The sequence below is a fragment of the Nasonia vitripennis genome, assembly GCF_009193385.2.
Source record: "Nasonia vitripennis strain AsymCx chromosome 4 unlocalized genomic scaffold, Nvit_psr_1.1 chr4_random0003, whole genome shotgun sequence".
Lineage (NCBI taxonomy): Eukaryota > Metazoa > Arthropoda > Insecta > Hymenoptera > Pteromalidae > Nasonia > Nasonia vitripennis.
In genome coordinates this window covers 3,205,768-3,231,429 of record NW_022279638.1, presented here as the reverse complement: position 1 = coordinate 3,231,429, position 25,662 = coordinate 3,205,768, and the positions used below count along the sequence as shown (strand labels likewise).

Sequence of the window (25,662 nt, the reverse complement as noted above, 5' to 3'; positions counted from 1 at the left end):
CCCAATCGGTCATCCGCGTATTTTCGTAGGTGAAGAATGTCGCGAATTGATTGGCGATGATTACAATAATCTTGACGGTGTCGAGGGCTTGGTCAAGTGCAGAGTTTTACCGCCGCGAAATTTGTATATGTCGCTGCTGCCTGTTAAAATGCACGGTGGCCTACTCTTTGCGCTATGTCGTTCTTGTTGCGCCGAGGCGCGCACCGAAGATTGTCATCACGAGCAAATAGCGGATCGTGAGTTTATCGGTACTTGGGTGGCGGACGAGCTGCGCTAAGCCGTTGAGCTCAGTTATCGCATAAGCGAGATATACATCATCTGGCAGTACGACACGACGCGCTTCGATGGTACGAAAGGTGGGCTCTTTATGCAGGTGGTGTATCAACGAAAATGCGGTATTTAGCAGAGTACGAGCGCGATGCGGGTATCGTTCTAGATCGTGAAAAAATTAAGAAAAATCCTGGATTACGGGCTGTTACCAAACTTTGTTTAAATAGCTTATGGGGTAAATTCGGTCAGCGCACAAATATGAAACAAACCACTGTTGTCAAATGACGCGAAAATTTGTTGAAGCTTTTATTTACTACCGATAAGGAGGTTTTCGACATCTTACCTATCAATGATGATATTCTGTATGTAAATTGGCAATTCAGAGAAGAAGCTGTAACATCGACACCCTATACGAATGTGGTCATAGCAGCGTACACAACGGCGCAGGCACGCCTCAAACTGTATGGTTACTTGGAAAAACTCGGATCGCGCCTACTATACTGCGACACAATCTCGTGCATTTTTGTGAAAAATGAAAACGACCCGGCTGAATATGTGCCGCCAATAGGTAATCTCTTAGGTGCTATGACGGAGGAGTTAAGAAGTTATGGCGAGGGTACGTACATAGAAACCATAATGTTTGCAGCGCCGAAATTTTACGCTTTTCGGGCAATCACACCTGGCACCGGTGCCACTATAGAATGTTGTAAAGTCAAAGGTATACGTCTAAATTACAATAATTCTTTAAAGATAAATTTTGACAGCATAAAATCTCTAATTGACGATGAATTTGGTGAAAATGCCGACAAAAGCGAGAACAACAATGACGATCGCGACACCGCCAAGGACAAGCGTACAATTAAGGTACACTTTTAAACAATCAGGCGCACACTTACTCACGAGGTTGTGACTCGCGACGAGTTCGTTGTTCTTAAAAAAAGACGATATGTATCGAAAAACTGTTCTCTTCCTTTTGGTTATAAAAAATAACTAATCCATTGTAAAATATGTCTACATCTCAATAAATATGATTGAAAATAAAAGAAGAACCTTACCTTGATGTATTCTTATCTATACTGTAAAAGTAAAAAAATAAATATATTTACCAATACTCATCACTCCAAAAATCAGCTTATTACCGCGGCGGCCGATCATCAGCTGATCACACCGCGTGTAGTAGGCTAGAGAGCAGCGGTCGCGTCGTTTCAGCTTATCTAGCACCCACCCGCCCGGGAAAACAGCTGATAACGAGGCATGCGATGAGCTGACTGTGACGTGCCTCGACCGCGCCGCCGCGGGGTTCGTCGACAATAAAACAGGTGGACGGTTGTTTGTTTTTGTCAGTAACATAGATGGATATTCGTTGGACGCATCCATTCACATGCATCATATCAGGCCCAACGATGTGTGGAAAAACCGTATTCGTAAAACGGTTTCTCGCTAATCTGCCTGAAATGTGCAACGTGCGCTTTGATCGCGTCTTATTTTACTATGGCGAATGGCAAGATACGTATAGGAACGAATTCAAAATACCCGGTAATTTGAATATAGAGTTTCGGGAAGGATTGCCATAGCCAAGCGACTATTCCAACGATAACGATAAGAAAAAATTGCTAATTTTAGACGACTTGATGCGTGAATCTTCTAACAGTGTAGTACTCGATTTATTTGTACGTGGCTGTCATCACAAAAACATATCCACTATATATCTATGTCAGAATCTTTTTTACAAAGGTGCAAATCAGCGTAATTTGTCTATCAATTCGAATTACATCGTTCTGTTCGAGAATCCTCGCGACCGTGCGCAAATCCAGTACCTAGCGCGACAAGTTTATCCCGAAGACTCGAAATTTCTGCAAGAGGCCTACATGGATGCATGTAGTCGCCCCCATAGCTATCTACTCTTGGATCTAAAACAGGATACGCCGGACGACTTTCGATTTCGAACATGTGTTTTTCCTGACGATCAGCTGCAATACGCGTACGTGCCTCATCGTGGCAAATCGACTCGACGATAGATGCAGGGTGCGATACACAACATTATTTAATGTGCCAATTGTAACGAGACTAAAGCAGTCTCTCTGTGACGATGGCCCTACAAACATCCTGCAACGGCAGCACCGGTCCACGTATTGTTTGTGGTAAACATTTAAAAAAAAAAACACGTTGCACTTTTGAACGCCCTCTGTCACGCCAACGCAAAACAGCGCGATGCCTTGATACGGACCGCTGATAAACAGCTCATCAAGTGTATCTGCGAGTGCGCACTCAACGTCTTACACGGAATAGTCGAGATCAAGGAGTGCGAAAAACATGGTCTAAAAAAGCACAAACGCGTCTTGAGAAAATTGATCGAACCACCAACCGCCGCTCGGGGTAAGGTAGCCGCAACAGCTACCGCCGCCGCCGCCACCGCTGGTACTTGGAAATGTCGAAAACGCACTATAATTTAGAGTGGTGGTTTTTTCTTACCACTGCTTCTCGAACCGTTCATCAGCACGATTTTTTCAAAAATTTTACACTAACATGGAGCAAGCCAGAAAAATGATTGTTGTACCGAAGATGATGGCCGAGCGTTTACAAAACACCGCCCAGCTTACGACTGTTCGGCAGCAGCAGCACGCGATACCAGCACCACCATCAACCGAGGGCAGTGTACAAACGCCTGGGGATAAATTATCACGACTAGACGCGGAAATGCATGAGATTCTTAATTCAAATAAATTTATCAGTGAAGAAGAAAAGTGTAAAAACTACTTGCAAGCACTGCGGCGATTTCTGTTCTTCAAGGAAAGCGAACAACTCGAAGAGCCTCGCGATGAGAATCTCGTGACACAGCTGTCGGAAGAAACTATTATCGAAAGTGTGCCAAAAGTTCATTAGAAAAAAGCACGCTTGCTGCTTAAACACTGGCAGACTAACGAGTCCGATCGGCTCAAATGGAACAACACGGGTGGCGTTATCATAGACGGTAATCTCGTGCCTCAATCGAATATAGCAGACTTACTGAGCGATATATTGATAAAGCCAAAGAAAGATACCTAGTACGATCCGCCCGTTGGACAATTTCAATTTACAAAGATCGCCAGCTCCGAAACGCCGAATAAATTCGTCGGGAATACGCACGTTTCAAAAATAATTAGACAAATATCGGCTCGAATAAAGGTGGCGAAGCGCAAAAGTACGGATACAGTAGCCATGTCACCGCCACCGAGTAAAGTCAGACACGAGCCGCGGCCGCCAAGATGATCGGCTCGTGAAAAAAGATGGTTAAATCTGCCGGTATGAAGTTTGAGAAACAGTATTATGATCCTGGACACGAGCCCGGTCACGCCGGTGCTCGAAATCTCCTCCGTCTCAATACTCGAGGCAAATCTTTAACCGACAAAGAAAAGAATCGCATCTACAAGTGGCTGAGCAACCAGGACACGTACACACGTCATCATCCGATACGCAAAAAATTTTCAAGATTGCACTATAACATTGATGACGTTTGGGAGGTAGATTTATGTCAATTAACCGCGCTCAAAGAAGCGAATGACGGATTCTGTTACATACTCGTCGTCATAGATATTCTCAGTAAATTTGTATGGGCCGTACCCTTGCGCGATAAATCAGCTCAGACAGTCGCTACAGCCATTGAAAAAATTCTCAAACGAGCCGGTAATCGTGTGCCTCAGTGTTTACAATCGGACAAGGGAAAAGGGTTTACAGGTAGCGCTGTTCAAAAAATTCTGAAAAAAATACGACATTTCTTTTTGCACCGCCCGAAATCCGGATATCAAAGCGGCCGTAGTTGAACGCGTGAATCGTACGGTGAAAGAGCGTATGTGGAGGTACTTTACCCACCGCAACACCAAACGTTACATTGACGTGTTACAGAAAATTGTCGACGCATACAACAACACGATTCACACGTCTACAAATATGAGGCCTACTGCGGTTAATCGCTACAATGCGCACAAAGCCCACAGCAACATAGAGCAGCAGCGCCACGCTCGAGAAAAGAAGCACCCGATACAGCCTAAATACCGTGTCAACGACTACGTGCTCATCAGTCGATCCAAGGGCACCTTTTCAAAAGGGTTCGAAAAAAACTTTAGCGAAGAAATTTTCAAAATCAAACGCGTAACTCAGCGGCAAAGTATCTACACATACGAATTGGAGGATATCAATGATGAAATCATTGACGGAATTTTTTACAACGAGGAATTGGTGCGCGTAGGCGCTGCTCGTATTCTAACTGATCAAGAATTCAAGATACACTTTTAAACTTGGCAGTGAGACCAGTAAAGACGGCGATCTGTACTACAATTTTCCTCATGGAATATACGAAACTGTGGACCAACTGGCCGAAGAATTGAACAAAGTACGAGATATTCGCGAGCATCAAATACTCGCACCGACTGAATTTCAGAAAGGCTACTACACGTTGAGACGTACTTGTAAATGTAAATATCCTCATTCTACAACCTTTAATGAAAAAATTCGACGCGTATTTGGATTCGAAGATGCCGTGCACAGACAAACGGGCACTTTTGTAACATCGAATTTGGTTGTAAGCAATAACGTGGGTAGCAGACCTGCCTCTTTGGCACGCGCTGTGCCCGATCAGCTTTACGTCTACCGATCCATTACATTCCACTGCTGCAGCACTCTTTCCAAAATATCGTTATCGATATAAGAGATCAGCACGGTGAAAAAATACCATTCGAGTACGGGACACTGACGGTTACGCTTCACTTTAAGCGTAATCTGTAGGCATAAAAATGAGTCATTATATTCATTACTACAACGATCAAGACGGTGGCGGCTCCGGTGTAAAATCTGTATACACCGGAGCGACTTACCAACGAGGTTCAGGTATTGGAAGCTTTCTGGGCTCGATTTTTCGTCGAATAGCACCTTATCTCGTGCGCGGTGCCAAAGCGGTCGGCAAAGAAGCTGTTCGCGCGGGCCTGAATGTAATCGACGACGTCGCCAATAACGGTGCTAATTTCAAAGAAGCCCTCAGCGGTCGACTGAAAGAGTCGGGTAAAAATTTGAAAAGAAAAACGGAAACAAGCTTGATCAAATGATGATGAACGGCAACGGCTATATAGGTCCTGTTGCCAAGCGCAAACGGCAGTCGAAGAAGAGTCGTGCACCGGTACGCAGCGTGCGTCGCAAGGCAAAATCAAAAAAGCGAGTAAGCAATAAACCAAGCAAGAAATTAGAGCGCAAAAAGAAGAGAAAGAGGCGGATCAGAAGTGTGACAGATATTTTCCGTCCTAAAAATTAATAACAATGGCGTATCTACACGCGTGCAGCGGCGAGGGAATGAAGAGCGAGCTAGATCTCTTTACTCTTCCTCTCACTCAAACATCCATCGAAAGTAGTGCTTATCTCTACTACAAACCCATTTCGTCGCTCAGCGACGATGGTGACTCACCCTTGGAATTTTTAATTCCAAGTTCAACCGATCACTACATCGATCTCGCGCACATCATGTTGCACCTGACCGTTCAAATACTACCAGCTAGTGATGCACCCAGCAAAAATCTCAAAGTTGGCCCTGTGAATAACTTTATACACTCAATGTTTGATCAGATTGACATATTTTTCAATCAAAAGTTAGTTTCACCGCCAAACAATGCGTATCCGTATAGAGCCTACATAGAAACGCTGCTAAATTATGCAGCACCTGTTATGCGCTCTCATCTCACGTCTACTTTGTGGAGCATCGATACCGCCGATGCCATGGATGCCGCGCCAAATTTAGATCGTAAGGCTGATGGTGCGAATCAAGGTCTCATTAACAGACTGTTCTTTACAGCTGGTGGCAAGGCCGTCGACATGATTGGACATTTGCATTGTGACGTTTTTAATTAACCGAAATTCCTGATCAACGGTGTAGACGTGAGAGTAAGATTGGTCCGTAACAAAGACGCCTTTTGTCTCATGGACTGGTCCGACAACGGAAAATTTTCGGTGCACATCAAGGAGGCCACATTGATCGTGCGTCGTGCCAAGATAAGCCCGGGTATTTTACTAGCGCACGCGAACGCTCTTGCTAAAACAACAGCCAAATACACCTTAACAAGGGCCGAGGTCAAGTCGTTTACGCTGCACAGCGGTATACTCGGCGACACCTTGGACAACGTTATACTAAGACAACTACCCAAAAGGATCATCCTGGGCTTTGTTAAAAATAAAGCCTTCAACGGCAATAGAAAACTCAACCCTATCAATTTTCAACACTTTAACATAAACTTTATTTCGCTCTACGTGGACGGCGTTCAAGTCCCCAGTAGGCCGTTGCAGCTACGCTTTACTGGTGACCATAAGCTATACGTAGACGCTTATCATACGCTTTTTTCCGGCACAGGTATACATTACCTAAACGAGGGTCTCGATATCGATCGTTACGGTTATCCCAACGGATTTTGCCTGTTTGCTTTGTCATGATATCTTTGTCAAGGTGTCGTCCGTCGTACTTTTCTCTGATGAAAGATTTATTTTTTATTTTTAACGACCAGTTTGTAACGTCTTTACGCCGTATTTTCAACAACCGTATAACTGTTGGACTACGAAAGGGTAGTGGGTAAAATTGTATTAAAGAGACGACGGCGGTCGAGAGATTTCATAGTAGCATCGAGTCTCTGACTGTGCGCTTGTACGCTATAACAACTTTTTTTTTTACAAGTGAGATAGTACCGTGAGTTTTTTTTTGTGCTTCACCATGGCGAACTGTCAAACACCCGGCAAACGTAGTCCGACTGCTGAATTTCCAAATCTACTGCTGTCGACAACCTACGCGCTCAACAAATCCAACTCAAAGAGAGTCTGCATCGGCCTGGAGTACAGTGATGGGTACTATCATCAAGTTATTAAACTCATAAGTAACGGGCCAATGTACAAAAACATAACTCTTGACGAAAACAGCTGGACTCTTTTAAAAGATCAGTTTGACGCTATAACAGCTTATTTGAACAATTCTTATTCGTTTTATCACGAATTTGGACACACGGTTAAGATCTATCTTACAAATCACGACTTAAACTTTTCAACCGCGTACGGCATCAAGTCAATCACAATCGACGAAAGGCCTAAAAACCCACAGCCAAGCGAAGAAGACGAAGAAGGAGAAATCGCTCAACCGGTTTGTAAAAAAATGAAAACATCCAACCCACCGGGTATACCCAACACCCAACATTTGAAGGACTCCGTCTACATAGTTCACTAGTCGATCAACGTTTGGATGCTTTGAAAACTCTAGTCGGTAAGGTAAACCGTACCTACGACTACGTTCTCGAATATTTGAAGACTGCTCTGGAAGCCAAAGAACCACAAAACATTAAGAACATTTTGACAGATTTCAAGGAATTTAAGCAGTTTTATTCGAAACATCGCTATAGAAGGCTTTGTACTGGATAAAATGGTCGACGATAACAACGACAATTTTAAAGAGTAATATATGAGAATTCTATTATCCGAAATCCTCGTGTCCGGTTTACCGTTCATCGCAAAAGATGTACTAAATTATGTAAAATTTGCCTAAAAATTTATCCTTTTGCGTACACCATGTATATACTTTCCTGAATAAACTTTTAATTAATTAAGTAATTAATTAAATAATTAAAAAAACATTTTATTATTATTCACCATTACATCTTTCCTTATTTATACCGCAACAATTGCACCGGCACACAAAATAAAAAAAGTTGTCTGCGCGAGAAATCAGACCTATCTATCTTTATGTTTTTCGGGTCGCTGAATTCGAATATAAGGCCCCATCACGTCAGGGTCAAGGTCAGTTGGAGGTCAAATTAAGAAGAAAAGGTTTAAAAAAATTTAAATGCCATATATTTATGTTTTTTTGGTCGCTGAATTCAAATCCGGAATCAGTTTGGCGCCATCTCATCAGGTTCAAGGTCAGTTCAAGGTCAAACTGAGAAGAAATGGTTAAAACAAATAAAAATGCCATACATTTATGTTTTTTTGGTCGCTGAATCTGAATCTGGGGTCAGTTTTACCCGATCACGTCAGGTTCAAGGTCAGTTCGAGGTCAAATTGGGAAGTAACGGTTAAAAAAATTAAAATGCTATATATTCATGTTTTTTTGGTCGCTGAATCCAAATCCGTAATCAGTTTGGCCCCATCACGTCAGGGTCAAGGTCAGTTCAAGGTCAAACTGAGACATAAACAGTTTAAACCGATTAAAATGTCATATCAAAACTTTACAAAAATGGAAAAAGATACCGAAAAATTGTAAAAAATCTTATTTAATCACATAATATCTTCCTTGTGTACAGAGAAAAGTTGCTTTCGTTTATATTTTTTTCTTATTTTGCTTTTTTCCACTAGCTTAGTAACTCTCGATGCCTTTCTTTACTCCTTTTTTCTCTTGTAACGAACTCTTTTTACTTCAAATGACCTATGCAATGGGTTTCTTTTTCTCTTTTTGTTATTTGTTTTAATGTCTCTCTTCAGTGTCCAGCAAAAATCTGCCATCATGTTGACATTCCATCTTCCTTGGTATCGATTCTCCATTACACTTATATCTTGATGAATTCGTTTTGTTTTGATATGACATTTTAATCGGTTTAAACTGTTTCTTCCCAATTTGACCTCGAACTGACCTTGAACTTGACGTGATCGGGTAAAACTGACCCCAGATTCAGATTCAGCGACCAAAAAAACCTGAGGAGATGGGGCCAAACTGATTCCGGATTTGGATTCAGCGACCAAAAAAACATAAATATATGGCATTTTAATTTTTTTAAACCTTTTCTTCTTAATTTGTCCTCCAACTGACCTTGACCCTGACGTGATGGGGCCTTATATTCGAATGCAGCGACCCGAAAAACATGAAGATAGATAGGTCTGATTTCTCGCGCAGACAACTTTTTTTATTTTGTGTGCCGGTGTTATTAAAGCTCCTTATTCGGCAATCAGCCAATGCGCAAGATGGGTGCATGCGCAGGAAAATTAGCGTTAGCGCGCTCGAATGACAGTGGGGTAAAAAAAGACTGTTATAGAGAGTGTTATAAAAAACGACACACTAAACTAGAAAAATTTCGTAGAACCAACAGAACAGATAATTTAAACGAGAGAATCGGCTTTGACAATAAATGCTTACCTATTTGGAGATTGTAACGTTTTTCCCTTTCTTTCCAACTATTATTTTACCGCTATAAATAGCGCCCGATAAGCGTCGCGTCTCACTTGGAGACGACTAGGCAACCACGATGCGTCAGGAGCACAGCGCAAAAAAAAGACCGGCTATAAGACACTCATCGATGATAAGAAAAACCAAAAGAAGGAAGAAAAAAACGCCTTCAAATCAATTACAGAAAAATACTCTACAAATACCGGAACTATACACGAAAAAAAGGGTTATAAAAAATTATAATTTATATTTCATAGAAACCATCGTTCCTTTTCAGGGCCACAAAAACATCCATACGTATAGAACAAACGCACACACATGAAAGTAGAGAGCGCAAATATAGTGCTTCTACACCATGTCAGCCTCAAATAAGGACATAACTGTTGCATTATTTAATGTCCACTTAGCAACAGGTACACCTTATCTGCCCCTCGAAAAATCAAAAATGCCCTACACCATAACAGACCCCCAGGTCGAGAGGGAGATAACGAGATAGAGGGGGATGTACGCTATACCGGCCTAGGCCCCAAAGCCGAGGGGAGGGGGAAAATCAATAACGCCTGTCTCGCTATATGGCCCTTCTTACTACTCACATGATTAAAAAAATGTATGTCAATTCAAATCGATTAACACTACGATATACACATCAGTAAAAACGATTGCATAGTTGAATACAGTATGATTGAATAATATCAAATGTTATTTTAGATATAAAAAAATCATTTAAATCCATTATAATGTCATCAATTTATTACACACACAGTAGCCTGAATATAATCGCTTTCAAATGTAAAACGCAGGATTAAGATATAGACTCGGAATCGATTCATTTTTTGTCCATCGATTTCAATTGCATATTTTTAGCAGGGCGTAGCTGCTAGACAGATGGAAATGCTGCCACTGTCGTGACTGAGGATTAGGCCTGTTATACACAAAAAGGAACAGAAACAAATAAATACTGATCCACCATGTTAAATAAGTATTATCCCGTAGTGCAGCATTTATCAAAAATAGTTTAGTCTGTTTCCTTAGCTGGAATAATGCTATTGCGAAAAAGGTCCCGTTGATTATTTTTTTCTAATTATAATTTTCTATAATCTAATTTCTAATTTTCTAACTTATAAATTTTATATGTTATTATCATTACAATCCCTAAAATCTATTATACACAAATCAATGGTCTTTAAAATTCAACATTATTGTTTGCTGCAGCAGATCAATAAAAGTATTCCAATTAAACTGAGTAGTTTTATTTAGATTATGCAATTGACGGATCTGAAAAATTGATCTGTTATCAAAGAATACGAATTTCTTCTATGAAGCATGGTCAATATATTAAAAATACCATCCGATAACACAACCGGTAATTAGAACAGGAAAAAAAGACGATGTTTCCTCTCATCGTCAAGTCTTACCTCATTACAGTTTAATGAATTTATCAACAATATTTGAATATCTGCAGACTGTGTGTGTATGTGTGTGTTTATCAGCGAACCTTAAAATATCGGCGAGTGCCTTATGTGAAAAGCAAAGTGTTTCGCTTTTAGCGATGTTTATGAATTAGAGTGACCTCTCTATTATATTAAAAGCTCATTTAAATCATCAATTAACAACCTTGTGCATTAGCATCAACTTAAAGGTAACGATTTCAGATCCGTCTCACCGATCGCCAAAATGAACAGCGCCCCTCCATTGAAACCCATAAAGTCAATATATGCACAAGGTAGTACTTATTGAATTTTTTAAACACACTTCAAATGAGAAATAATATAAATAATAACCTGCGCAGTATTAAAAAAATTTCTGTTTATGATACTAAATTATCTAGGACTGTGATTATGATACCACTTCCAGAGGTCAGAGCCTAATGAGCACTGGAACCAATTTTTCACGCTATTTATACATTTTTTCGCGCATTCCCGGACGTCATTTTTAAACTACTTCTGATACTGCAATAGATTGAAGTGGATAACTATAAAAGTATATTTCCAGATAATTTTAATAATCTAATAGGATTGATCGATCTTATTGATTCTAAAGGTCAGAGCATAATGAGCACTGGAACCAATTTGTCACGCTATTTGTACATAATTTCGCGCTTGAGAGACGCAGACGCCATTAATAAACAATAGGAAAGTTGTTCAGAGGACGACAACAGGGCGCGCGTAATGAAGGTGAAGCAGTGTGAAGAGAAAAGAAACTTTATTAATATAATTAATACACAAAAAAGGCGTGCTACTCGCTCTGACGCTTAGCAAAAACTGAGGCCGGCACGGGCGCCGCTCTGTGCGTGCTCGCTCTTGTACCCCCACTCTCATACTTGGATCTTGAGCGACACTATGCGAATGTCGCCGTATACCTTAGTATACAAAGTACAGAAAAATGCTACAAATATACCCAACAAAAGTATTTATATAAACTCAACTTGCGCAGTCTTCCGAACGTTCAGTCTGCTTTTGATACTGCAATAATTCGAGTAAATAACTATAAAAGTATATTCTAGACAATTTTATTAAGTCAAATAATAGGATTCATCGATGTCACCGCTTTTACAGGTCAGAGCAGAATGAACATCGGAACCAATTTTTCACGATATTTTATGACGGGCGATATTAGCACGTCATAAGCTCAGCATGCCGCGAGAAGAAAGACTTGTACTAAATTCACACTGTTACAGGTACCAGCGCTGGCAAGGCGGGGAGAGCCGCTGGACGACGCGAGAGAGGCGGAGAGAGAGGGAGAGAGAGAGAAAATTCGGCGACACGCGACTGAGACGCGTGCCGCCAGATACGATCCGACCTTTGAACTGACTCCTCGCGAGACGCTCAGTACTTTCGGGAGTTTCGGGAGATAGCTGTTAGGAGAGTAAAAGTTGAAGTGTGTGAGTGTGCGTGCGTATACGACATTGCGTCTCGCTACCGCATCCGGAACTGCACCGATGGGGTTCCGACTGCTGACAGCGAACATCAGGGCGATACCGGCTAATTGTAAGTGCCAGCTCTCTCTCTCTCTCTCTCTCACACTACACTCGCCAGGGCTCTCCTTATCCTCCCTCGTACCTGCGACCTCGCTTGCTCGCATGCAAGCCCTGTATATAGTTTGTCAATAAACGCTGTGACAGTTCCTCAACAATCTCGACAGTCGTTATTTTGCATGTTCCTCCGCGTATACTTGTACCTCGCTCCATCACCGACCCAGCCGCCTCCGCGGGCTTGCGTCTCGCATATGTACGAGATCGCAGCATAACTGGCCTGGCCGGAACCTATTCAGCACTAGGTGCTATCCCGACGACTCTCTTTCTCGAGAGTAACGAGGTCTACGGACCTTGATTATAGCGGAGCTGGAAACTGAGCAACTGCATCCAGTACACCGTTATAATTTATACATATTTTCGCGCATGTGCATACGTAATTGATAAGCAACAGGTATGTATCTATATAAGTTCAACATGCGCAGCCTTTTCAATGTTTAGTCTGCTTTTGATACTGCAATAATTCGAGTAAATAACTATAAAAGTGTTCAGCGCATTTATTTATTAAAATGCTGCTGCCGTTTTATAAAAATGTCTATTATGGTTTTCAGCGCATGCATTTATCAATAAAATATAGAAAATATCAATGTAATATAATTTCATAATATAAGATGATTTCTACTTAAATACTTTAACTCATAAAATGTTTAATCTATAAACTGAAAAATCGCGGGACAAGCCTTCTTTTAATTGCACAAAACTAATAATTTACTGTATGTTAATCGGCTCTGATGGTATAAACTTTCAAGCTAACATCTATATTAAAATAATGCAAAACAATTATAGTTTAAAAATCTAGATACATTTTTGAGAATTAAAGATATATTTGTCCTCCTAATAAGATCCAAACTATAATTTTACAATATTTTGAAAGTGTCCAATGAACTGTAATTAAAAATTTAAATACTACAAAATGTATTTATGAAATATACGCTTTATATATATATATATATATATATATATATATATACACACACACATATACATACACGTAGGAGGGATAGATGCATGAGAGAGAGAGAGAGAGAGAGAGAGAGAGAGAGAGAGAGAGAGAGAGAGAGAGAGAGAGAGAGAGAGAGAGAGAGACTACGAACGGCATGCGAGGGACGGTTGTGAGCATGAGGATTAGAGCATAGGATTAAACCATAAAGCGAACGGTCCGAGCGAAAGGTTTTATGAGTGAGAACCGTTTTTTAGGTTTATGGCATGAATTACGGTCTGAGAGAGCGTGTCCGAGATTATGGTGTACACGTGGAGAAAATGTGAGGCCCGGCTGAGGCCGAGAGCGAACGATGCGCGAGTGGAAGGAGCAGGTATAGCCATGGTGCTGACCGGCAACCCCGAGGAGCGTTCGATCTAATTGTAAGTCTGCCACCGTGGAGTGAAGACGATGTAACCGTTATACTTCTAATGTATTTTACTAAACTAGAAGACTCTGTGACTTGTTTGCACCTCCCCCCCGCCTATTCCTACAAATCTATACATACATATATATATATATATATATATATATATATATATATATATATATATATATATATATTTATTTATTTATTTATTTATTGCAACGACCGAAAATTCATAAACTTTAATTTTGGGGCCCGCGCCCGACCAGATACGTTATTTTCTAATGCTCGCGGTACCTTAGTAGTAACTACGCACCTTGCGCTCGCGTGACCTACGCTTACATGCGACGCAACTACTCTACACGTAGTGGCCTATGTTGAGTCTGCGGAAGTGGCGACACAACGCACGCACATACGCCGGAGTTTTGCATGAATGTGTAGGACAGCGGCGAAAGGTATGCGAAACTTTACATTATTGAATATGAAAATCGGCTACTGAGTTTATTCCAAAACGAAGTCAAAGTCAGTCGTATCGCGAGCGGAATCATCTTATTCTGAACTCTCAAATTGCAAACATCTAACTTATCCATAACCACCAAGAGCCGTTTCCACGCAACGAATTCTCGAGGCCCCGCGAGCACACTCAAGGTCCTATCCGAAGCCATCTGCATTCCAGAGAGCAACGGCGAGAAGTGGTCTTGTCTCATTTTGAATTTCAGTTTTCTTTCAAACAGTCGACTATAGTCTCCCATGAATTACAGGCTGTTCAATTGTTACTCAGGAATGATTCATGATATGTTTAAATGAGATTATTCAATTCACGTTAAATTCTGAAATTTACTTTCCTTAATCATACTAAGTTTACTTGTATAAATTTGACTATTTTTTTGTTCGGTTATTATATGACAAAATTTAATCTTTGATTTAGATATAACTAAATATCTCCTAGAAACTTGCGAGGCGCATTCAGAGATATTGTTCTGAATTCAACATTCTGTACACAAGTTTCCTTTCACGTAAATCAATAAAAATCCGCAATTCTCGCTATATATATATATATATATATATATATATATATATATATATATACGCACACGATCGTCGTCGAAATACAACCGAGCGAGCGTCAGCGAGAGAGGCATCTGCTGCTAGTAAATAGATATAATTTTATATCCGTATGTAAATATAGCTATTTTATGTGAAATGTTTCATGACCTGGTCACTTTTTGTAAACCATTTGTTATTAAAGAAGTTAACTAAATCTAATTTGTTTTTTAATTTTTTTCGCGATAGTAAAATGTATTCATGTTTTTGCCACATATATGTCATGAAATAATTGTCATTCCGGAATGATTCAATAGTTATGGTGAATTTTCACAAAATTGCTCATTTTATTGTTTTAATATAGTGTAGATGTAATGTAAAGCGAATTTATCCCTTACTATGAGATTAGAAATTTAAATAAAAAAAACCAGACAATGCGGAAAAAGAACTCGAATGGAAGACTGCTATAGTGTATGAGCTTGCCACACTAAATAACAAACACAGCATACTCAAAGAACGATTAGAAAAATTAGAATCAAACGATTCACTCGGAACGCCACAATTACAAACGAATTTCTTAAACACGAGCAAGGAACATAAATAGTTCGACACTATTGAGCGGATAAATGCTCTCGCCTTAGCTATAGAAAAAATAAAAAGAGATAACGGCAATAATACGATTGATATGAACAACTTACAGCAGAGCCACGATTGGATGAAAAAAAGGCTAGAAACTACTGACCAATATAGCAAATTGCAATCAGATTCCAATAAAATAGGTAAACTGGTTGAGACCAAAGCATCTGAGACATGTACACAGATACAGAAAATTATCGAGGCACAGGCGAAAGAATCTACACGACTTGAGACATTAATGAAAAATAACGGTGGCTCTTTGGAATCTACCACCGATATAACAAGACGCGTAGAAATAGTGAGTCCATGAATTCAAAGGTCTAGCGAGCGAACGACCTATGAAATTCCTGTCAGAATTAGAGTATTACATTACAATGGTCATACCCGAAGACCACGAATTAAAATACGTGATTTCTCAAGCCTTAGAAGACGACGCGCACAATCGGTGGTATCTGCTACAAGCAGACGTGGATAGCTTTGAAACGTTTTCGACGCGCTTCCGGGAACGATACTGGAATAATGAGATCCAGAGAACTTAAAGCCGTAAGGTTTCGGTCTAGTCCGCGAACTAGATAATGTATAATCGAATTCGACACAATAAAATTATTAAAAATGTTAATCGACACGGTACACGAACAAATTCTTTATTCGATTATAAACAACGACGGAGTAATATCGTACGTAGACAAAAAAATTGCGCGTAACGAATTTATGTCATTAACAATCAAAGACGCTGGTAGATACACCAAAAAAAGGGTATCATACGGATCTTGATAATCTTTACGAAGATCATGAAAATAATTATGAAAACCCGTACGAACTCATAAATGAGGAGATCAACAGAAAAATAAATTCTTGTGTACACAGATTAATTATTACAGACAATACACCTTGGTTTTGCCGACCACTCCCAATACCCATCGCTGACAGGCAAGACGCACTAGACGAGTTTGACAGGATGCTAAAACTAAATATAATAAGACACTCGAACAGCGTATATATAAATCCGTTACAGATCGTATGAAAATGCGACGGATCGGTAAGGCCGTGCCTTAACGCACAAAAACTCAATATGATTCTCCAAAACAATCATTAGAGACCTCTCGGTATCAATGAGGTACTACAACGATGCGCTGATAGGCCAATAACAAACTTTACCGGTTTCACGGCTAGTTACTGGCAAATCAGGTTAGCAGAAAACTCGCAAAAATACACCGCCTTCAAAATCGACGGTCACGTCTACGACTTAAACGTCGTACCGTTGGGTATTAAAAAATTAAACAAGCAGATCTGCGTCAATTCGAGGGCTCGCAGAAGCCACGTGAGATTTAAACGTGTTTCTGGTGTTTTTTGTAGACGATCTCATGATCAAATCGCGAACGTTTGAAGAGCACATTGAGCACCTCGATAAATTGTATGAAAGATTAATTAAAAATAATTTATAATAAGAGAATAAGACCGGATTCGGAGAAAATACGTACAATTCAACAAAAGAATATCAACAAAACACTTTGCAGAAAGTTTAATAGCATTACTTAAGGGGACTTCACCACCTTAAATTAAAAAAAAAGAGATATTGATTTTTTGTGTAAAATAAGGTATTTATAAACTTTGTTTAATAATTTTTACAGTATGCCTGAGTTAATATAATTTCAATTGATTATTTAAACAATTCAAGGTACTGTTACACAAAAAATCAATATCTCTTTTTTTAATTTAAGGTGGTGAGGTTCCCTTAATCTATTAAAAACAATGTATTATTTCATTGGACAATTGAACATCAAGAAGCGTTCTAAAAAATTGAAACGCTTTTGACAGATGCGTCAGACTTCACGCTTGCCGCGATCCTCTCTCAATTAAATGATTACGGAGAGGATAATATGTTTTGTGAGCAGAACACTCAAGGGGAGCAAATGCTCATACTTTACGACAGAAAAATGAATGCTCGCCCTTGTGTGGTCGCTCAACAAACGCGATACATATTTGAGGGGGGCAGTCGAAATTTAAGTTCGTACGAATCACGCGGCCCTGAGATTTCTAAGAACTTGCAAGTTTAACAACCAAAAACTACAAGGATGGAACCACGCGATCCAAGATTCTAATTTAAACCCGACTCATATTCCGGGGAAACATAACCTGCGCTATCGTTCAGCAAAAGCCGAGCCGCGAACTTATAAATATATGTAAAAACAAAGAAAAAAGTCAGAGGTAAGACCTTCAAACGCGCACGTTAATCGATAAGTTAGCAGATAACGACGAAAAAACTTGTAAACGATACAAGATAATCGACAACGTTCACTATAAAATAGCCAAAGAGCGTCAAAAAATTGTAATACCGGCAAGCGTATTAAAAGATTTTGTTAAAGAAGTACATGTAATATATGGGCACATAGGGGGAAGAAAACTAAACAAAATGCTATGCAAGCATTTCTATGCACCAGGCTTACGCATAAAAATAGCGAAAATTTTGTAAACCTGTGACAGTTGCCAACGCACTAAACGTTTGACTAAAAAATACAGTGAAATGTCACAACCGATCTTGACGCAAAAGCCAGGTGAACTATTATCATAACTATTGTATTAACATAACCGTTTCACAAAACCACTTTTTAATCAGTCTTGATGTAAAGTCACTATATACAAATATTGATAAAATACTCGTCAAAAAAAGCATTGAAATCTGGTATGCGAATATCGCACAAAAATCCGAAATACGACTCGACGAAATTTTATTAGCTAACGAATTACTTATGGAAAACACGTATTTTCAATTCAACGGTAGATTCTATAAATGATAGACTACAATTTACTCACAAAATTGAAAATGATAATTCCATAAGCTTTTTCCAGTTTCCAGACGTTTAAATAATAAAAGACGGGAATAAATTAATAACTGACTGGTACACAAAACCAACATTCTCAGGCAGAATTCTGAACTATTCATTTCAGCATCCAAACATACAGAAAATTGCCATGGTGTACAATCTCGTTAACAGAGCGATAAAACTAGCAAATAAAAAATTTCACAATAAAAACATCGATATAGTCAGAAAGCTACTGTTTGACAATAATTATCCAAATGTATTTATAGAAAAATATATAAAGAAAAACACCAAACATACTGTAATCACACATTCAATTTTGATAATTTGGACATAAAAGATAAAGCCCAATCTAAATAAAAGATTGATTTCCGAAATGTTACATATACACCTGCAAAGTAATAGCATTAATAAGAAGGAAGACACAGCAACTCAGCGATGTATACACACGCCTAATAATCTCAGAATTATGATGTCAGTATAGAAAATGTCAACAAACCGCTCAATTTCTCTGCACATTATATAAGCTGCGTGAAATCGACAAGCGAACGAATTCGGGACCGAACAGCTGAGATAGCAACACCTCTATCTCCCCTCCCCCTGCCGTCCGGCGAGGACGAGACATATTCTACAATATCCGCATGTTTATACCGGAGACCGACCACTATTTCTGTAAGTGTATTCTTAACTACTAGCTATTGTTTTAAATTGTAACTAAGATCAAATGTACATATTAAATATGTATAAACAGTTTCCTGATGAGGGTGGTATTGTCCACCGAAACGTCGGAGGAACAAAAAATAAAAACCTTGGGTTTTTCTCCTTCCTCTCTTCTGCACAAATTGCCTCGCGAAGACCGATAAAGCCAAAATCATCCTATTTTTAAAGATTATATTACATCACTTGTATATTTCTTATCATGATTATTCCCAGCAATATGTGATCTGGACCACATCTAATGATTTTCACGATCACGTGGGTAGGAATCACACTACCCAGAGAGGGTTATACAAGAGGGTACATGCATGCCTCACGCTCTCTTAATATCTTTTAGCTTTCTGCGACTCCTCAATTTGATGTTTTGAAAAGGGAAATTTTTCGTATGTATTATTGAGGTTATTGGTGTCATTCATTCTATTGATTGGGTTCTACGTGTAGTATTTCTGAAAATTTTAATCAGTAATTATTTAATTGATTAATTTAATCAATAATATACTTTTTGATAATTTGTGTATTTATATCCTGTGTTTATGTGATTGATTGCAAGAGGTGATTTTTCATCTTTATTTTTGCATGCTCTTTTTTTTCTATGTTTAAGTGCTCTGGTGGTCATTCCAGTGTATGTGACATCACAATCATTGCAATCAATCTTATACGCCACGTTTTTAATGTCATCCTTGTCTACCGTGTCTTTTGCTAATTGGATGGGTTTATTAAATTTGCCTGTTGTTTTATTGATAAGTGCAACTTATTTTTACGTAAAGTACTTTTAATTTTTGGATTAATATATTTATTCACAGCTTAAATATAAAGGCACTTTATTTGTAGAAAAGCCAGACTAAAGTAGCTTTTTATTCTTTCATATATTTTTTGTCCCGTATTTGCAAAAAAAGGACTGTATTCTCGCAAATGTGGGAATAACATTTTTTATGGTTTCAAATTTTTTTTAATTCTTAGAAAAATTGAAAACAAATTGAAAATCAGTAAATAAAAAATTCTGAAAAATTTCTTAAACTTGGTTTGTATTAATAATGGATATAGAGGTCCCACTTTTCAAGACAACAAAGTGGCTACACAGTTAAGTCGTAAATAATAGTATATTACGATACGTGTGACCTAAGTAGTCGATTATAGCACGACGTGTATTAGCGCCCGAGTGCAGCGAAGGTAATAAAACGCCGTGCACTAATGGGCTGCTTAGTTCACGAGTATCGTATACAATTTTATAGCACAGCTGCTTAAATCCGCGTTCAAGTCACGCCTATCTGTGATTTAATCAGATCATTATTGTATCGAGAGGTTAGTACACGAGCGTAGCGAGTGTGATATACACGGTGCAATAATGAACTACTAAGGTCACAGATAGGCGTGACTTGAACGCGGATTTAAGTCACACTGTGCTATAAAGTTCTTTATAACACGCCGGGGCATAAACCTCAATATAAGTCACGCTCACATTAGATTTAATCCTAAATCTCCAGTAGCAAATATAATTGAAAAGCAAATATAATTTTGTCGCTATAAATAGCCCCTTCTCTAGTTTCACAATATACTGTTTTAGACAAATTGTATATTCAATTAATTTCTGCCAATGTTCTGGCATCGTTTATACGTTGAATATCATACATATTTAATGATATCATATTTAGGTTTATCTAAAAACAATAAAGACTTTTATTTACACATTTGAATTTTTTCAGATAACCTTAGCAAATTTACTATTAATAATAATTTGATTGATGTTTTTGTTTCAGTCCAGAGTGAAGCTGTTTACAGAGAAAGAAAGAAAGTAAAGAGTCTTAAATAACTTGGATATGATACAAATTTAAAGAAGAATCGATATGAAAATAGAAAATGTATTTTAATTGCTAAATAAAGTTCTTATTGTGTATAATGATAAATAATCATATTCTAATTTACTAGTATACTTTTCATCGATACATATATCGTTCCATTAGGCCACCTAACTAACACATGCATATTTTTATAAGTACATATAGACGTTTAAGAAGAAAAAGCAGCTAGTCCTGCCACAACAGAGAAAGACGACCCCACCTGTCGACCATAGACCGGACGAGAGGACGTGATCTCCCGCAAGTGAGCCAACGATATCTTCGACGCAGAGTGTGTTGTGTGTGATATACGCCCACCGAGAACGGCGACTGCAAGTAAGTAGGGGTGAGCCCTTTTGCGTAGTGTCAACTGTAGCAGCGGCTAGGACTTTGCGACTTGGTGCAGCGGCACCAAGACCGGCCTTCTTATTTGCGCGCGTACACGTCGCGCGATACTCTTCGCACCGAATAGACCTTGACGTGACTTGGGACTCAACGCATGCTTGTACAGAATCAAGTATTGCAGCTTCACCATAAAGCGTTTTATTTATTTCACATTAATCGGGAGTTGTTTCATTTCCCGAGTTGTTCTCTCCGTTTTCATCATCCTTACCGCAAATACAAACGCTTCTGCGGATGTTGAAACGAACAGTTACAACACTTATTTGCATTTATATCTGTCGGTTTAAGTTAAGCATTTTTAGGTATCACAATACCATCACTCAATTTATGTCCGATATGACAGAAAAATTTGTTCACTTTCGTCGCAATCTCAACTTTGTCAGTAATTAATTCTTGTAAAACATGTTTTTTTTTCTTTTTTTGTAATCACGAGATTTGATTATCGCATCTGTTATCCAAAACTTTCTACCACCCTGTTTTTTTTCTTTTTATATGATTTAGACTTTACTACGCAATGCTAAATGATATTTATTAACTCATCATATAATTTATCGTATACAGAAACCTGTCCCTCACACACACACACACCCACACACACACACACGCGCGCGCACCGCCATCAGCCAATCTCTGTCTCCTCTCACACGCACAGAGACCCCACCACCACTATCACCTGCTTCTGCTATGCTGCACTTTGGGCAAAACACACGACACGGAGCTGCTGCATTTTGAGCAAATATGCACGACACAGAGCTCATCATTACGCGACGAGAGCACATTCGTGACTGCGGCGAACGCATCGGTGGCACACGGTCAAAGGTAATTTGCTGACGATGCATTCCTGGAAAAAACGACGGATGAGCGGTGCACACACACACACACACAGAGAGTAGTATATTGCAGAACTCGCGTCAAAAACTTCAAGCACTTCTCACACTTTTGTTGCATTTTAAACTTCCGAAAAGTGCTATTCTTCGCGGTAAATGTGTGAAAAGATCTAGTCTTCGCGGTAAAAAAATTGAAAAGTGCTTGTCTTCGCGGAAACCTTTGAAACGCGCTATTCTTCGCGGCAAAAAACGAAAAGTACTACTCTTCCAGAGGGATTTGGGACGTGCTAGTCTTCGTAGGGACCGACCATATGTGCGGCAAAGGCATAGTTCGATGAAAAAAATTCAATCAAGGCTTTATTCACGAAAGTGAAAGTACAACTTCTACAGGATTCTTTAAATTTTGTTAAAATATTTTGTCTTAACAGATCTCAAAAGGTGCTATTTTTTTGGATATCATTTTACGATCTTAAAGTGACAATTTTTTACGTGGGTAAAAGAATGAAACGCAAAATATATGAAAAAATTCTTACCTCAGTTGATAGGGTTGATGGATTTTTGCACAATTAACACAGAGCCACGATAGGCAATATTGCCACGGATTTTTACAGCATATCCGGTAGTACATCTTGTTGCATATGGAACACAGATCATACCTCGTTAGTCTAGGTATTTGATCCGATAACTGGCTTCGACTCTCTCTCTCTCTCTCTCTCTCACCCTCTCTCTCTCTCTCTCCCTCTCTCTCTCTCTCTCTCTCTCTCTCTCTCTCTCTCTCTCTCTCTCTCTCTCTCTCTCTCTCTCGCTTTCTCCGTGGGAACTGCCAAGTGCAACTAATGCTGTAGAAGGATAAAACATCTCTCCCTCCACATTGCGCATACCGAGCGGACTGTCAGCGCGATACCGGCTTTCATCGAGGCGGTCACCCCGGTTTTTTTCTGATTGGTGCTAGTCTGCAGCGCCACAAACTGCGCCCACATTGGTTACCAGTGGTGACGGGTCTGTCTATGAGTTTTCATGCTGTACATAGCACGCTTCTTCTTCAGTCCCACCGATACTGTATCAGCATAAAGTCGCGCGCACGTCACTCGACGAGCTTGTTCTTTTCTCGAGTTTACTCGCACGCGTTACACTCATAGACTTTGTAGAGTTAGTAAAGTGATCAAAAAGTAAAATGTCTAAAAAATGGCTCTTTTTTGAGATCTGTTAAGACGATTTCATCTTACTAAAATTCTTGATGATTTGGAGATCGATTTTTGCAGACGATATTAAGCAATTTTAAGGATGAAAATGTTAGAAATATGTGAGACGATATTAAGATGAATTTGAGATTTTTTTATTGACGAATTGAAGCGCTTTTTAAGACCAGAATTTTCGCGAGCTTTTAAGACGACTTTAAGACTGTTTTGCGATGATATTTTTAAGCGAATTTAAGACGATTTAGAATTGAAATATTTTTTCCCAACTCGAATCTGACACATCAAAAAAGATCTGTAATTATTGGTCGTACATTTATTGATTTTTCATCGAATACATGAAAATACATTTTGTAATTGATCCTTTTACGTAAAATCGAATTTCGACAGTGTGTAGTCAGTCTCGGGATGAATCTGTGCGGCTCGATGTACTTTCGTCATCGAGTGACGAGGGTTGCTATGCTCTATACTCAGCGTGCTGTAGAGCTCTGCTAACACCGATATTTTGACGCGATTTGTTTGTTAAAGCGATCGGTCAACTTCTTCCGTCTACGATAAACACTCCGAGAGACTACACTGAGAAAAAAGTTCGGTAGTTCCAATTAAATTTTCATTGAATCAATTAAATCTGTTTAATTGAACATAATTTGATCGATTTTACAGAATCAATCGTAATTTTCCGCCAATGAAATATATACATTGAATTAAGTAAATCCGTTCTTACTTCGATTAATTATTTCATTAAGTTTTTTCGAAAATCAAAAGCAAATAATAAATAAATTTGTTTAAACAACAATATAGACTATTACATTGAATACATATATTATTGAATCAATTTGATAAAATATTAAATTATATCAATAGAATATTCGTTTGATTTAATTAATTATTTCTTTATATCAATGAATCTATCTTCTACACTATATTAGAATTTTATATTCAGTCAATTTCCTAAAAACCCTCCAAAACTCGTAAAAAAAATTAATTAAATCCACTTTACGGTAGAAATGTTCTTTGAACTTAAATCATTCAGGTTACCGAAAAAAATGATAAACGTATCAAATTTCAATTAGTTTTTAGCAGTAAAAGAACTTAATAAATGTCCATCCGTCCGTCCCGATTTTTTTTTGCATTTATTTCACAAAACGATGTATTCTATGAGCAAAAAACTATTTAATGGTATAGACAGGTACATATGATAAAAATATACATTCATACCAAAAAACATTTTCAAGATTGGTCCAGATAAATCGTAAGATGTGAAAACAATAAAAAAAATATTATACTTGGTCTACTTTGTAGAACTGTTCAAAACTCGTATTAAAAAAATTAAATCTATTTAACCGTAGATATGTTCTTTGAACGTAAATCATTCAGGTTACCAGAAAAAATGTCAAATGTATCAAGTTTCAATTAGTTTTTACTAATAATATAACTTAAAAAATCTCTGTCTGTCCGTCCGTCCAGATTTTTTTTTCATTTATTCTACAAAACTTAATGTATTTTATGAATAAAAACTATTTAATGGTATAGACAGGCACATACGATAAAAATATACATTCCTACTAAAAAACATTTTCAAGAATTGGTCCAGGTAGATTAAAAACTGTGAAAACAATTTAAAAAAATAGATGTAATTAATGTATTTTTTTTTATTTTTGATATATGTATGCACATAGATGAATAAAGATTATTTTGAGATTCGTCCAGATGAAAGGGATGCTGCGAATAATTATTTGTGCGATATGATCTTTTTTTAGAGCTCTGTGTTTGTAAATATGAAATGACGAATGCTTTATGTATTCATGCATATCATAATATGTTATTTGCAGATTCGCTCCAGATAAAGAAGATGCTGCGAATATTTTTATTGTGCTGAATAATCTTTCTTTTAAAACTATGTGTTTGTGAATATAAAATGACGAATGTCGTATGGTTTTATGCATATCACAAAATTTAATATGCAGTTTTGGTCGAGATATAAATAGTTATTGTTGGAATCCGTGGGTAAATTGAGAACACTGAGGTTAATGTTAAATGAATAATAGTAATTTATTTATATATGACAATAGCCATAGTTGGCAGTACGTCCGCTCGGCTCGGAGTCTTACAGGCAAGAGAGAGAGTATAGTACAGTGTCGCATAGTCTTACTCCACTTTGCTGAGTATACAGTATAGTATGCGCTTAGAGTATATATAACATAATCTACTGTCCTTTGATCTTCTGGAATGACATCAATGAAGTCTCCTATGTAGCTGTAGCTTGGTGGTAGTGCTCGTATTAAATACCTCATCTTCTCTGTTTCCTCTAGTTTTCCACCAGCCGCCTTGAACTCGTTCACGGTTTTCTCGAATTCTGCGAAAAAATCGTCTGCTTGATCAAAA

At 38.4% G+C, this 25,662-nt stretch overlaps 1 protein-coding gene across 2 annotated transcripts in view; it reads left to right on the top strand.

The window, feature by feature from the left end:
- The window catches only part of LOC103315780 (39S ribosomal protein L33, mitochondrial), a 148,029-nt gene extending 127,105 nt beyond the window's left edge, over window positions 1–20,924 (top strand). For both annotated transcript variants that reach the window (XM_031928077.2, XM_032601892.1), the window contains one exon: window positions 20,775–20,924. In XM_031928077.2, coding sequence (XP_031783937.1) covers window positions 20,775–20,827 — 53 coding nt within the window. In that variant the 3' untranslated portion in view covers window positions 20,828–20,924. The remainder of the gene's footprint in view (window positions 1–20,774) is intronic.
- The last annotated feature ends 4,738 nt before the right edge of the window (window positions 20,925–25,662 follow it).